The sequence below is a fragment of the Chroicocephalus ridibundus genome, chromosome 7 (assembly GCF_963924245.1).
Source record: "Chroicocephalus ridibundus chromosome 7, bChrRid1.1, whole genome shotgun sequence".
In the NCBI taxonomy this organism is placed as follows: domain Eukaryota; kingdom Metazoa; phylum Chordata; class Aves; order Charadriiformes; family Laridae; genus Chroicocephalus; species Chroicocephalus ridibundus.
In genome coordinates, this window is record NC_086290.1 from 23061755 (window position 1) to 23077921 (window position 16167).

Below are 16167 nucleotides of genomic sequence, written 5' to 3' on the forward strand. Positions count from 1 at the left end.
ACTGATGAGTCTTGCTCTTTGTCTGGTTCTGGTTTATTTTCTTTCCCCAGGTTGCTGTGCTCGTTTGAGTCAGATGCCATCCCTGGCTTTGTTCCGTCTTCTGATCCCCATTGAATGCGTTTAAGGTCTTAGAAGCGACTGTGCCCTAGTCTTTCAAACATTTTACAATATAAGACCTCACATTCCTGAATTTTGTTTGGTCAGACATGCTGTGAAATTAGTCTCCTAGCCAAGAACTAGTAATCATGCTGAGACTTGCTCAGTCAAGCCAAATGGTTTTGATCTCATTACCCTTGACAGTTCCTGCCATGCTTTATTCAGGAACCAACTAGTTAAAAGGTCGTGGATAAAGTGTGCAATTTTGCCTTTCTTTTGTTCAGATCTTGCTATCTGTTCTGAGATACTGAGCCCACCGACTCAGGGGATCTTATTCAACAGACACTGAAGCACCAGGATCATGTCTTATGTCACTGCTGTTTAACCTGTTGGCCACTCTTGATGCCACGTTCTCTTCAGCCTTGGCTGTTCACTTCTATTATCTACTGTGAATGACAATCACAAGACCCACCGGGCAAGTGCAAGCATCCATGAAGAAATCTTCCCATCAAAGATAGCATGGGAATTCTAAAGAGAGAACCTAGTATGCATTCCCCTGGAATCTTCTCTTTAGCTCCTGGAGGGATGATGTTTTACCTCACATGTTGACCACCTTGGGCTATTTTGCATGGTTTCTGTCTGCGACTGACATTGCTAAGAAGCAATATGTGGTTCAAAGCAATCTTTAGTTCATTTTTTTCAAATTGGACTGGTAAAGATGGTAGGGAGAGTACCAAATCTCTCCTCTTCTGCCTGTTTTGTGCCTCCAGCTTTCCCACCAACAGACATGCAATTGCCGTGTCATCTGTCATCTTGGAAGCTTATTATACCTTATGGTATAATACCTGGTTATGGATGCTCAGGGTATTCAATCAAGTTTGCCTTCCTACTACTTCCTGTCTAAACTTTTCCGTTCTTTTACAGGGATCCTTCTCACATTCTTCCTTTGACAGAAGAGTAATCCTCTATAATCCAGAAGATCTATATCCCTATAACTCTTAATCATTCAAAGCCTGGTTCACGGGAAGAGTGCTGCAATAGCTACTTTCTTATACTCAAACAGAAAACTTTGGGTTGGTGCCAGATCTTAGGCTTCTGTAAGATGAACTTAAGCATATACAGTTTAAAATTCTGGATTGTGACTGTATTCACTATCTTTCCCAGAAGTTCAAGGAGAACATTTCAAATTTCTCAAATGGCAGGATGCTTACTTTGTCTCCAGCGTCTTGGATGTTATTGTTTCCTCTGTCCATGTCTCGGCAAACAATTGCCAAGGTTCTGGTAGTTATCATGACGCATCTTCACTGCAGAGGAATCTGGGTCCTTTATCTCAGTTCCTTGATTTGTGAAAGAAGTTGTTACAGAACAACTTTGTGAAGCTTTCAGATTGTGAAGTGATAGCAGTACCTCATTCCCACCGAGTCCTTAGAATTTATTGTAGTAATCAGTTCTGTGTGTTCCACTTTGCTTCAGTCTGTCACATTATGGTACAACAGCCTGCCACTGCAGAACTTCTCTTGGAGATCTCTGGCAGTGTGTACACTCCTGATGAGACATTTTCTTCCAATTTAAATGTAGTGCTCTGGATTATTGTGTGACCACTTCTGGAGTTTAGATTCTTGTTCATCCTTATCTAGGAAGTTGGCTTGCTTTATGTCTGTTGCCCTTCCCAGAAGAGCAGGGAAGGATTCAGGTCCTTGCATTGGACATCCCCATATGCTGTGTTCTTCACAGACTAGGTTTCTCTACAAACCCTGCAAATACGTTCCACAATGGTGGTAGAGGCATTTTATCGTAGCCTTTTAGTATTTTTCCTAGGGCTTCATGCTTCTAGAACAGAAGTTACAACTAAAGACTATAGTGCAAGGAGGGTCCTTTTGTTTTTATCCTCATGGAGCAAGGCCTTTTAGGAAGACTTGCTTGCTACAAGAAGATGCTGGAATTCCACTGTTGGCACACAGTAGCAATCCAAATGGATATCAGTTGCATACAGATCCACTATGAAACGGCGAAGGAGGAACAGGAGAGCACTTTCTAACACTCATCAGGCACCTTTGGTAGTAACCTTCTGCTGTGCAGGCCTCTGCCATTCTTCTTGCGTTCATGCTGTGCTGGTCTTGAAATATCCAAAGATGAATCCAGTCTTTGGTAGGGCATCAGTGCGGCCATTTGTTTGCACAATAGGATTCTCATCCTCTGCCAGAAATCTGATGGCAGGGCTAACTGCTGAGAGTCACCATCTATAAGAATGTACATGTGGACTCATTTGAAGAAAGAAAGCTTTCTTACCAGTAATCAGTGTTCTTCGTGATGTGTCCACATGTACATTCCTGTTCCATCTGCTTTTCCCTTCTCTGTAATTCTTTTTCAGATGCAATGCTGTTAAAGAGAGACTGAAATGGTGGTAGATGCACTCTCTTGTATGTCACACATGAAGCAGGAAAAGAAGGAGAAGCAAGAGTACAGGCTCTACAGATACTGCAAAAGGAAAACCTTGCAGTATCACATGGCAGGGCAGAACTATGCCTGCTGTTAGAATGTACGTGTAGACTACCTGTATCATACATTGGTTACTGGTAAGTATTTTTTTTTTTTACTTGACAGGGTGATAGTATTGTCCTTGGGCTTCATGGATGGAGCATCATTTGGGGACTAACCTATTGGTTTTTCCATGTTTGTAAATGAGTTGAGGACTGTAGCATTTGTACAAATTGTTGCTCTTCTGTCTGCATCATTGATGAAGCATTACAATACAGAGTTCTGAGATTAACACAAGTTATTTCCTGTGGTAATAAACTATTTATTCTATTTCAATTTGCCATTATGATTTAAACAGCCTTTTTTTCTCAGTTTCTCCTCTTAAATTGCAAAATGCATTTTTTGCATGACTGATAGTTCATACTGTACAATTTAATTACAACCTTCTAGTTCATATGTATAATTTTCAGCAACTGAAACTGTTGTTCTAATTTGGACTTGGACCTGTACTGGCATTTGAGTGGCATCTCTTTATTTGGTCACCAAATGTTACCATTGTGTGGTTCCAAACACTTGGTTAATAAATGCTAGTTGTTCTGACAGATAATTTTTATGAAACCAAGATAATTTAGAGGATGATCTATTGGTAGGGTGAATTATTTTCTGTCCTGTTCAGACGTAAGAACTGAAGACTTCCCTGAGATTAGAAAATGTACTTTCTGTTCTATCAGAAGAGTTCTTGGTCCATGCTGGCAGTAGGAATGGCTTTATCATGTATTAGTATAAAAGGGAATGTGCCGCTTTCCATTTATGATTTCTCTTCATGCTAGTTGAACAGTGGTAAAAGTAAGGGCTATCTGTATATCACTTCAGAAAGGCTAAATTAGAAAACAGTAATGCCTGTTCTAAGCCTTATCTGGGCGTCCCATCTGACCTATGTTCCATGGCCAAAACATTTAAAAGATCCCCATAGAAGTAAACCAGCTACATACATTTCTGATATCTCTGGAGTCTCATGGTTGTTTTCTTTAATATAGTAGGTATGACCACAAACTGCTCTTATAATCTGAGATGGGAGCAGATGCAATGGGAAAGGGAAGAACATTAATTTATGGCATAGTTCTGTGTTATTTTTTCAAAGTCTTTGTTTATTTTATATTGACCTAGGTAGTAGTTTTGATTTCTTTGTTAATCTTGAGTCTTAAGTGCTAAGTTAAACTTCCTTTCTTCATCATGCCTTCTCCCTCCGTATCCTTTTTCTTTTCCCTTTGGGACTAGGAAAGATCAAATCCATAATGCTTACGCAAGGGCTCTACTTAGCCTCTGAGAAAAACGTGGCTTCAGAAGTAAAATATATGCAGTGGCTCAGTGTAATATTTGGTCTTTCCTCAGTGTAGGAAGAATTCTGAGATTACAGAAGAAGATTGGTAAGAATACTAGCAGTAGGACCTTTATGAAACACAGTACTTTTAATGAGTTGAAGAAGGTCATCAAACTGAAGATAGGGAAGAGATAATACGTAGTCACAGGAGTAAGTTCAGTAAGGGACAACTCTGTGAGATGAGTTGTCTGTGGTCTCCAAATAATAGTTGTCAGACTGGCCTGCTTTAAAAGAAGAAAGGACGTAACGCAGAAAAATCATTGACCTGACAGTAAGAAAATAAAATAGCCTAGTTTTCTCTCCGCTTCTAATGTGTTTCTTACATAACTTAAGGGATGATATTATGAATACCAGAGTGTGCAATAAATAAAAGGAATGGTATGTCTGTAATTGGTATCTTCTTATTTTTCATCTTTATGCTCGTATATGCTTCTACTTGATCAAACCATTTGCCTTCGTGTTGAAATGCAATTGCTACAGTTTTGGATTCAGTTGCAGCTGATGTGTAGGCTGTGAAGCACTGTAAGAAAAAAAAATTCGCGTTTGCGAACTTGCAACTTTGATCTCGGAGAACACATGAGACAGGCTGTCAAAAAGAGCTCTTGCATGCTGTGTTTTTGCTGTAGCTGATAGGTAATTTATATTAAAATCTTTATCTACCTGTCAGTGGCAAAGCAACTTCTGTGTCAGCTGCTGAAGCATACTAATGCTGGGATTCTGTGTTCTTCCTTTCCCTTTAGCAAATGTGTGTGTTGTGAAGGTGGATGGGACTCCTTATCTGTGCAAAGCCGATGAGGTTGGAGAAATATGTGTGAATTCAGGTGCAACTGGGATGGCATATTTCGGCCTCCTCGGCATCACCAAGAATGTGTTTGAGGTTTGTGTTTCTCTTTGTAATGGTAAAGTTTCCTTGTTACATTTCTAGTATTTCTTCTTGCAAATAAACATATTTGTTCCTTAAACTTCCTTTTTTATTTTATTAGAAAAACCCTGGCCATATAAACTTTGCTTCATTCTCGGTCAGACCTCAAAATTCTGTCTCTTGTAACCAAAATTACAAAGTACTATCAGCAGTCAATCAGCTGCGTCTATATTCTGCAATCCAGTATTGTGCCTATTTTAGCATTTAAGTTCATCTTAGTTCTGTATTAACACAGCAGTCTTACATAAAGATACCCGAAGACATTTCAGGTTTATTGGTGCACAGCTTGGACATAAAGTTAGAAGTTAGTCTGGTATTTGTGAGCTTCTTCATACCATCAAAACGCATTTTTTAAGATAAATTATTTAGAAAAGCTTCCTTTGTGTATTGCAAACAGTATGTGCTTTTCAAAATGAACTTTAGTGTTGATTTGCTGTAATGCTTAGAACACTGAATGGTTTGCTGTTGGATATATATGACATTATATTCCTAGGTATATGGAAGAAGAGAGCATAACAGTCATAAGCCTTGTATTTTGTCAAAGTAAAGCAAAAGGGATCTTTCTGCCCAGATTTTTCCTCGCAGTGGAATTCCAATTTCATGTTTTCCTTTTTCTGGCAAGAAAGGAGTGAAAGTCAGAGTACAGAGTAGTGTTACACTGGGCAGCAGTTTGAAGACTCAGCTGCAGTGTGGAGTTCTACCAGAGAGATGAAAGAAATCCTGACTGTAGTCTTCTCTTTCAAAAAAAAAAGTTCTTTCTGTCAGCTCGCCAAGCCTCAATGCTTTAAACAGCTTAGCTTTCAGCACTGTCCTCAGCTAGTGAGACAGCCGGCAAGAAACCTGATGTAATGGAAGAGTTGGGGAGTGGTGGGAAGGCAAGGAAACCACTTGAATAGATGAGAGGAACTTGTTGATAAGCATAATGCTCTTCCTCTGGTTCTCTGTTGTAGGCAGTCCCATAATTGCAGCAAACTTAACTTTCTCAAAGTTCTGATAGCATAATGTTTGTCACAACTAAGTGATATCCCTGGGTACATATCTCATCAGGGATGGTAATAGTAGCAACAGGAAGACTTTCTGATTAAGTGCTATATGAGTGCATACTATAAATCCTGATTTAAAAAGGGGTGTGAACTCTTTGTTACAAAGGCTGAGTAGCTGAGAAAAAGATAAGAAAGAAGGCTACCACAGAGTTAAGAATTGTTGTGTTCTTCATTATTCAAAAAACTGTTGTTCATACTTGACATGATAGTAACTGTTGTCATTGGGTAATTTTTCAACTGAGTGTAGAGCTGCAATGAAACAGAAGCAGAAAGCATTTTATCTTCACTTCTACCAGTACTCTGAGTGTCTGAATACTTATGTGTTCTTTCAGGCCGTTCCAGTGACGGCAGCTGGTGTGCCTGTTTCAGATCAACCCTTTACAAGAACAGGATTGCTTGGCTTTGTGGGTCCCGTAAGTGTCAATGAGCCACCTGGAGCCCTGCTTTGTCCTGAGTCCCAACTCCTGAATTCAGCAGAATTCTGTGTCAGGGCAGTGACCTCACACAGATCTTAAGAATATTGTTGGCTTTAATGAGGCATGGATTACTGGGAGTCTGGAAGGTTTGCCTCTCTATTTCTAATCCTGTCTTCTTTTCAGGACTATTTGGTGTTTGTGGTAGGAAAATTGGATGGCTTAATGACAGTTAGTGGCCGCAGGCACAATGCAGATGATGTGGTAGCCACCGCATTGGCAGTCGAACCCATGAAGTTTGTCTATCGGGGAAGGTGAGTATATTAAAAACTTCACCACTGCTGATTGGACTTAGTTGCTCCTTTTTTCACCTGCAACCAATCAACAACTAACACAGTGTACACAGGAAGTCTGCATGTGAATTTTTACATGCGTATTTCGTAGGAAAGGTCGTGCTAAGTTGTGATATGCCAGATAAGAACTTGACTGTCCCTCCTAACTTGGAAGACAAATATTGACACTCCGCTTCATGCATAACAGATTTAAAATTACTTTCATATAGTATAAACATAGATCTTTAGACGTCTGTTTAAAACCTCTTTCAACGTTTCCCTTAAGGCAGTGAAATGAAACTTGTAGTATCGAATGTAAAACACAATTCCCCTTTGTCCACCTGAGCCTTTCATGCAGAATGGCCTAGGGAAGAACTTCGCAGCATGTTCCAAAGAACAAACTAGGAGTGTTGAGGCTGATGAAGGAACTTCAAAGATAGCGTGTGTCGTATCACCAACCTTATTGCTCACTTCACTGTTCAATAGCTCAATGTCTAGATGGTGATCAGTGACAAGTGGTATCCCTCAGGGGTAAATATTGGCACCACTACTGTTTAATATCTTCATCAGTGACATGGACAGTGGAATGAAGTGTACCCTCAGCAAGTTTGCAGATGACACAAAGTTGAGTGGTGTGGTTGACATGCCTGAGGGATGGCATGCCATCCAGAGGGACCTGGACAAGCTTGAGAAGTGGGCCCATGTGAACCTCCTGAGGTTCAACAAGGCCAAGTGCCAACGTCCTGTAGCTGGGTTGGGGCAAGCCCTGGCTGGGGGATGAAGGGATTGAGAACAGCCCTGTGGAGAAGGGCTTGAAGGTACCACTGGATAAAAAACTGAACATGAGCCAGCAATGTGCGCTCGCAGCCCAGAAGGCCAACCACATCCTGGGCTGCATCAAAAGAAACACAGCCAGCCAGTTGAGGGAGGTGATTCTCCCCCTCTGCTCTGCTCTCATGAGACCCAACCTGGAGTACCGTGTCTAGCTCTGGAGTCCTCAGCACAGGAAAGACAAGGACCTGTTCGAGCAGGTCCAGAGGAGGGCCACAAACATGATCAGAGGGATGGAACACCTCTCATATAAGGAAAGGCTGTGAGAAAGTTGGGGTTGTTCAGGCTGGAGAGGAGAAGGCTCCCGGGAGACATTATTGTGACCTTCCAGTACTTAAGGGGGGCTTATAAGAAAGATGGAGATAGACTTTTTAGTAGGGCCTGTTGTGATAGGACAAGGGGTAATGCGCTTAAACTAAAAGAGTGTAGATTTAGATTAGACATTAGGATGAAGTTCTTTACAATGGGGGTGGCAAGACACTGGCACAGGTTGCCCAGAGAGGTGGTGGAAGCCCCATCCCTGGAAACATTCAAGGTCAGGTTGGACAGGGCTCTGAGCAACCTGATCTAGTTGAAGATGTCCCTGCTTACTGCAGGGGGGTGGGACTAGATGACCTTTAGAGGTCCCTTCCAACCCAAACCATTTTGTGATTCTATGAAAGTTGAGCTTACCTCATGGCACATACCTAGTTGAGGCATTATTAATATTGTATCCTAGAAGATGCAAGCCTAAAACGAATTTAATTCACAAAGGGGAGTAAGTATTTTTCAGTGCAAGTGTTGATAGACTGGCTGGTCAGTAATTTGGCATAGTTGTTTTCCAGGAGGGACATTGTATGTAGGCGCAACAAGTTTAGCATGCATGATGGAGTTACATACGCAAGGTTTGCACAGCCCCTGCACATATGGAACCTGCTTGTGCTAAACGTGTGCTACATTAGTGACTGTAAATTCACTTGACCCCCAACAGAAATGAATTACAATAATAAACCTACATTTGTTCTAAACTTGTCTGTGAATTTGTGATGATCTGGCATGAATAATGCTTGTGTGTGTTGAAACGGTACCATTAAAGGTTGCAGTCATTTCTACATTATAATAAACCATGTTCATCATATGTTGCATCCTATCATTCTTCTGTCCTTTGCGTTTTAGGATAGCAGTGTTTTCTGTGACCGTTTTGCATGATGATCGAATAGTGCTTGTGGCAGAGCAGCGCCCTGATGCGTCAGAGGAGGATAGTTTTCAGTGGATGAGCAGGGTTCTACAGGTAGTCAGTCTGTCCTTTCTCTCTTTTCAGGTGAATAAGGCTGATGTATGAAATGAGAATCTTAGAGCGTCTTTTTTTTTTTCATAAGAAAAACCTAGCAGTGTAACTATAGAGAGTTGTAATAAGCTGACTTCTGAATGTATTTCAGGGTTTGATAGTTAACAGAATTTTGTAAAAAGTAAGACTTTCAGAATGTTTTTTAACTTCATACTACTAGATTCTTAAAGTCCTAAGGACGATAGGTTTTGTTTGTTTTAATTCTACACACCTCTGCTGATTCCATGCTGGCTGAGAAGTTAAGTCTGAAAATTTTTAAGGGTATACTTAGTGCCAAGTATCAAAACAGACTTGAAATCTTTTTATGATGTCACTAACATCCTTATTCTAGGTCTCCAACAGTAAGCACTAAAAACTTTTCCCTTAATTACTTCATTGTGTTTCTGTGGGGGACCAGGGAATTCTGATAGATTGCAGTTGAGGATTTTAGAATTAATCGATCAATTCTAAGGAAGTAAAAGTGAGAGAGCAATTATGGAAGATGGCTCTGGTGAAGGGACAACTGAAGGGAAGACTAGAGAGAACAACTTAAGGGAAGATGCCTTTTAAGAGTAAGGCAGTTGTGTAATAATGGTTTCTGTCTAATTTCAGCTTTGTAATCTTCTTGGAGGGAATACCTGGTAATAGAATGGCTGTTTTTCATGGGAGGAAATATTTTCATTTCTCTGTTTAGAAGCGTCATAGCTAAAATAGACACTTAAGTTTTAGGTGGCAAGATGTTTCCCTCCCTATTTTTGTGGTTTTATGTTCTACTGCGCTTGTGTGATTGTGCCATACATGCGAAATTTGCTGTGGTATAATTTTAGCTTTTTTAAATCTCTGCACTTTTTGCCCACTTTTAAGAGATTTTCCTAATCCCTGATGTGCAGGTGGCATCCCCTTGGTAGAGTGCACAAGCAAAGTCCTGGGTCTGCTCCTGCTCCCATTGAAGTCATGGCACAGCTTCTATGAGTTCAGTGAGTGCAGAATTGGACCCTTTATTTGCAAATTGTGTGCAAGTAAAACTTTAATATTATTAAATGACTTGAATTCAAATTCTTGCTCTAGCTACATCCCAGTTGATAATGTGGAATATATTTTTTCTTTCTATATAGGCAATTGATAGCATTCACCAAGTGGGCGTCTACTGTCTTGCCTTGGTGCCAGCCAACACTTTGCCAAAAGCTCCACTCGGAGGGATTCATATTTCAGAAACCAAGCAGCGCTTTTTAGAGGGTGCTCTGCATCCTTGTAATGTCTTGATGTGTCCACATACTTGTGTTACTAACCTTCCTAAGCCCCGACAGAAACAACCAGGTGAGTAAACCAGAGTGTGTTCCTTAGTTCTGTGTGTCTGTCTGAGGGTATGCACGGAGGATGATCTGGAAGCAATGTGACAGCTCAGGGCTGTGCGTGTTGGATGGCTGTAAGCTGCGTAACTTGGCAGAGCTAGTGGTGGTGTCAGAACAGACCAGAGCTCAGTAAGGGCGTTGTGGTCTCTAGCCCCAGGTAAATGCAAGGACATACAACATGTACAAGTTTCATGCTTCTGTAGCGACATTATAAATTGTTTGTGTACTGACCATCTTGCAAAGGATCGTCCTCAGACATGCTGTAACTTATGTAATAAAATTTGCTCAATCAGTACCTCAATTTGCTGGATCAGTAATAGACTCATTTTTCAAATGTACCATACTGATAATGGACTGATTTTTAGTGTACCATACTGTCCTTTCCTCTCTTTTTCTATGGAATATGATCCTTGGGTTTAGTTTTTCATCTTTTCATATCTATGTTACGTATGGTGTTTATAGTAATCTACAGGCTGAATTACAGATTATTATATGTTCCGTACATTGTTTTTCCTCATTTTGCACTGTCTTTCAAAATGCAGATGTTGGTCCTGCTTCAATGATAGTAGGAAACCTTGTTGCTGGCAAGAGAATTGCACAAGCCTCAGGGAGAGATGTTACCCAGTTGGAGGATAACGACCAGGCAAGAAAGGTAACACTGATTTCCTGGTATTATTAAATATTTGAATTGGCTTATTCAAAATGAGAGAGGACCAGTTACGCTATTCTGCTGAAACTAAGCATGGCACAGTTTGAGTGAATCTGAAGCATCTCCTTTTTTTGTTTCAGTTCCTGTATTTAGCAGATGTTCTTCAGTGGCGAGCTCAAACAACTCCAGATCATCCCCTCTTCCTTTTGTTGAATTCCAAGGTGAGATGCACTTTAAGTTGTACTAGGAGATGGAGATCAGAAAAAGATTGTTTGAATTCTAAGAAAATTCAGCTAGAAGTCTTTTCCTAAAATGTTTCAGGTTATTTTGATGAAGCAGACAAAAATTGCAAGTTAGAAAGCAGCATAATTTTCCCACATCTGGAATTTTTCCACATCTGGAATTTTATTCCACATCTGATATTTCAGTATGCATTCTGCCTAGCTTAAAACATTGCAGTAATTGCATTTCCTGCTGGAACACAGCTTTCATTATATTAATGGAAGCCATGATTCTGTCTTCGTCCCTGAGCAGAAAGGTCAGAGCTAGAGGATTTTTTAAGTAGATCTAGAGCCTAAGTAGAGAACCCTTGGGGCAGGTTTGGAGTCATGTTTTCCAGGAGCACACCCTTCAGGAGACACTGATGCCTTGTCATCAGCTAGGCTCTGCCCCCAGAAGGGATGGCACTTATAATCACTCAAACATAAACAAGTAAAAGCTTCAGTTTTGGACTACAGCCTCTATATACTTATTTTATTCAAGGGCTGTCTGAGCACTTATGACATATGACAAAGCAGCAGTCATGTTTCTCAGTAAATACATAATTTTTGCTCATAGCCACACTGCTCTGCATGTGACTGTCAGTAGCTTTGAAGCATTCACATGCCCTCTGTATCCAACACTTCATAAAGGGCTGTGAAAAAATGTGCACTTTCTTATGTTCCTCAGTATTTCAGCCTCCCTGGGCTTGAGAAGCACTACTGCTGTGCATATTTCAGAAAGCTCAAATAGTTTAGATTCTTCTACTGCCATTCTGGCATGTTTTTATTCCCCTTCTTTCTTTCCAGGAGGCAAAGCTGTTCAATTTTTGTTTGAGCCTGTACTCAGTAGCTACCCTTCCAGTGACAGTAACAGCCCAGTGACAAATGGGGTCTGTCCTGTGCTATGCTGTACTGCAGACATGTGAGATAGGGAACATGCTTTCAGAAGGTCCAGCAGCAGTCCTTGGGACGCAGAGGATTTGCCTTTGCAGGTCTCATTCACACAGGCAAAATGGTTTAGGACATTGTTCAAAGTTCTGACTTTTCTCATGAGGCTCTGCTTTAGCAGAAGAAGCTGCTTCAATATGGTTATTGTTAAGAGCCACAGAATTGGTTTACTCTTCTCTCAGAGTAGAGAGGCTTTTGAGGGAAGTTTTATAGTATGAAGAAGCCCCTTTCTGGGTTGCTTTGTTCAGGCAACTTTTACCCTTCACAAGGAGACTCTGCAAAAAGAAAACACAAAATTTAGGCACAAAGAAATTATCTGTTAATGAACACATGCCTTAATAAGCTACAATGCTAAACATTAATGTGTTCACAGCTGTCCGCGTAAAACCCTTTTGTTTTGCACCTTTTTGTGTCAGTATTCTTCTCCCACGTCCTTGAGCTGCTACTGTTCCTATATCAACAATACACTATATTTACTGTTCTTATTTTGCATGACTTAGCTCCCAGGCTTTAACAAGTTTTCTTAGTAAAACTGAGCAGAGTGCCAGTGCCATCCTCCATCAAATTGGGCCATGGATTAGGCAGCCATCCACTTGGGCTGATGATTACACGTGGCAGCTCGTCTTGGACTTGAAACCAATTACTTGTATAGCAAAATTTGCTGTGATAATCTTTTATCTGTATAGCGGGAGGTTTGACTCAGTCTCTGACTGTTTCCCTCTGAGGTGGTTGTCCCACCAGTTTTTCTTGAATCAGATTGCAGTCTTGGAAAAAACAGATACATCCCAACCTCACGGGCTTAAGGCTAAGGCATTGCTTCCTAGGCTGGGTAGCAAAAGGATGTTTTCTGTCTTCACATCAAAAACTGGACTAAGCCTTTTGGAGTCCCCGTGACTTTGTGACTGCTTCCATGTGAAGACTTTCCAAATGCGTAATTGTGGAAAATACACTTTCTACGAGATGGACAGTAGATACAGAAGTGACAGTGCATACCAACCACAGCTTAGGTTGCCTCTATGACCCTGTAAAAGAATACCTATACCAAAGACATCAGCAGAGTTCCCTCTGCTCTTTTAAGGCTGCTAATTGCAAAAGCATCTAGAGGATTGGCTGTGCATTGTGGGGTAAAGCTGATGCAGTGCTTGACTTGCTGCTAAAACAATTGTGTTACTACTACGACTATGACTGTGTTTTCTTCCTTGGACTGTGAAATTTCAAATATTTATAAGGTATTCTGTTTGTGGTACCAAATACATTTAGAAGCTGCTTCACTGTCTGATATTCAAAATAATACATATAAAATTCTCTAGCATTCTAAAAGTTCATGGTACCAACAGCATGGTTTCCAAAACACCGAGACAGAGTCTTTAAAAGTGTTTGCTGTATTGTTAAAATGAGGACAATAAAATATTTCATCTGCAGCATGTACTTTATTCAGTTTGAAACTGTTCTCCACAAAGTTTTGTGATGTCGCCTCTGTTTTGTGCAGGGCACTGTAGCTAGCACTGCATCGTGCATACAGCTGCACAAGAGGGCAGAGAGAGTCGCAGTCGCACTGATGGAGAAGGGACGACTGAATGTTGGTGACCACGTTTCCCTGGTTTATCCTCCAGGTAGGACAGTACAGACAGCAAAAATCAAAGTCAGACATCACAAGGAAATAAACAACTAAGATGCTGAGACAGAGCATTCAAACATCCATTTAATATAGTGGTATGTGGCAGTGACTTAGTATTTCAAGGAACAGACTTCCTTTTTGGTGTTTTATTATGAAGTCGTTTCTCCAAGTGGCAAACTACACTTACCAAACATTTCATCTAACTGCTCCCGATGTCTGGGCAGTTATGCAAGAGTAGTTTGATTTAAACCACATAAAAGATTCTCATTTTTCAGCCTCAGAGAATGGAATGAAACTGCATATGTATCTACTGAAAGCTAGATTAGGGATGTCAGTGTACAAACACCCTTGCTTTCCTGAATGGCTGTCTCTAAAAGTGAAATCTGGACCCCAGGCTTGCATTACTAGTATATATTTACACGTGTACCTCAGGAAAAAAGTATTACCTCATAAAAGTAGTATGACTGTGTATTGCAGAGAGATAATTGTGAAAAACAAATGTACGCTTTTTAAAAGAATCTGAGTCAGTCGTCATCTTCATAAACTACAATACCTTATTTTTTAATTTTTGTTATTTTATGCTGCCTGTCCGTGAAAATATATCCCTACAAATTTAAAGTTTGTAGGGTTTGAATCGTTTTTGCTAACTTTCAAATGCAAAATATTTCAACCTTATGGAATTGGACATGGCCAAGAACAGCCAGTTGATTTGAAGAGACCTTTGTGACAAATCCTTACATCTTAATAAAATAAATCAGTCTGTATTTAGATTTACGTGAAAGAGTTTGACTTTTTGTTCTGATAAAAGTGGCTTTAATTTCACAAATGTTCTTCGCAGGAGTAGACTTGATAGCAACTTTCTATGGCTGCTTATATGCCGGCTGTATACCTATCACCGTTCGCCCACCTCATCCGCAGAATCTTGCCACCACTCTGCCCACTGTCAAAATGATTGTAGAGGTATGTATAAGACATTCCTTTCTAAATGCTTTTGGTGGGTGTAGGACGGTTGATGCAGCCTGATGAATTGCTTTGCCACAGTCAATGTGAAATAAGTTAGGAGAAAAAAAAAAAAAGCCAGTATGCTGTATCTGAGTCAATAAATACTTTTTCAGAAACTCGTTTAAAAAGTTCTTTCTATAGTTGTAATTTATTTTGCTCTGTTTCCAATGTTTTTCTTCATCTATTCAGCTTACTGGTTATCTCATCTGGATGGATATAAAATCCCTTGAGCATTCATTCATAGTTTTATAAATGTTTTTAATGCTGTGTCTTTTGCAGGTCAGTAAGTCTGCATGTATACTGACCACGCAAGCAATAATGAAACTGCTGAAGTCCAAGGAAGCTGCAACAGCAGTAGATATTAAAACATGGCCCACTATTTTGGATACAGGTACAGGATGTTTGCTGCCCAGCCAAAACGTAGATAATTTGAAGGCTGATTTATTTATTTTATTATACCATAACTGGCCTAGTTGACTGGATGCAGTGCATTGAAATAGCTGTCTAGAAACTATAGAAAGCATCTGGTAAAGGTACATTTTTGTTCTGTGTTCTTTTTCCAAAATAATAATATGGTACTCTTCTCTTTTTATGTATTTTAAATAGATGATATGCCTAAAAAGAAGCTGGCTGCTATTTTCAGACCTACATCTCCAGATATGTTGGCATACTTGGACTTCAGTGTGTCTACTACTGGTATATTAGCAGGAGTAAAGGTAGAGTAACAAGAGAGAGATTGTTATACTTTGTTTCCTTATATGCAGGCATATTCCACATTCATTCCTCCTGCCAGAGAAGAAATACAAAAATTTAAGCGGACCACCTTGGGTGTTCAGAAAGCTTATTTTTAAATTTGCAGGACCTCGAAATTTCTTGATGCACATTTTGAAAGCATTTGGTCTTACTGGCTCTATGTGAGGCACATATTTGTTGTAAAGTTCATGAGTGTTTTTGTTTGGGATTTATGGTAGAGATGTTATGTGTCATTTGTCATCATTCAGTGTTTTGACAGATGTTATTTGCCAATAGCATGGAAAGTGTCTGTGAATTTTTGGGCTCATATCCCTTTCCTGTTCTAAAGGCGCTTAAAAAAATCCAAACCCCTATGTGTTGCCACATCTTCTGAATTAAATATTTCTATCAGCTATTACATGTGATAACCATTTTTTTTAAAAAGTCCCTGAGAGTGCCTCTTTTCCTCTTACAGATGTCACATGCAGCTACAAGTGCCTTATGTCGCTCTATAAAGCTACAGTGTGAGCTGTACCCTTCGCGTCAGATTGCCATCTGCCTTGACCCTTATTGTGGCTTGGGATTTGCACTGTGGTGCTTGTGCAGGTATCATTTGAGTCATAGGCTTTCTCATGTGTTCCCAGCCTTCTCTAGAATCCAGCAGAACAGTCATGTACGAAACTTGTCAGAGAAACCAAAATGAACCTTTTAATATGTATTTCATAAAATACCTTTTGTGGTAACAAAATTCATTTAAGTTAGTTCTTGAGTACCTTGAGTTTTGGAAGGGGAATTCATTTGATA

The 16167-nt window shown here is 40.1% G+C and overlaps 1 protein-coding gene across 8 annotated transcripts in view; it reads left to right on the forward strand.

The window, feature by feature from the left end:
- Positions 1-16167, forward strand: part of DIP2A (disco interacting protein 2 homolog A) — a 130677-nt gene that overhangs the window by 96819 nt on the left and 17691 nt on the right. For 6 of the 8 annotated variants that reach the window (XR_010072097.1, XM_063342379.1, XM_063342380.1 and 3 more), the window contains 12 exons: positions 4696-4832; positions 6253-6333; positions 6520-6647; positions 8652-8766; positions 9918-10119; positions 10697-10806; positions 10944-11024; positions 13501-13624; positions 14468-14589; positions 14911-15022; positions 15238-15347; positions 15839-15969. Coding sequence is in view for 5 of the 8 variants with exons in the window: in XM_063342379.1 (XP_063198449.1) it covers positions 4696-4832; positions 6253-6333; positions 6520-6647; positions 8652-8766; positions 9918-10119; positions 10697-10806; positions 10944-11024; positions 13501-13624; positions 14468-14589; positions 14911-15022; positions 15238-15347; positions 15839-15969 (1453 nt within the window). In the remaining 3 variants the exon portion in view is untranslated. Of the gene's footprint in view, positions 1-4695; positions 4833-6252; positions 6334-6519; positions 6648-8651; positions 8767-9692; positions 9780-9917; positions 10120-10696; positions 10807-10943; positions 11025-13500; positions 13625-14467; positions 14590-14910; positions 15023-15237; positions 15348-15838; positions 15970-16167 lie in introns of those variants that run through there. The other 2 variants (XR_010072098.1, XR_010072099.1) reach the window with 2 other exon arrangements.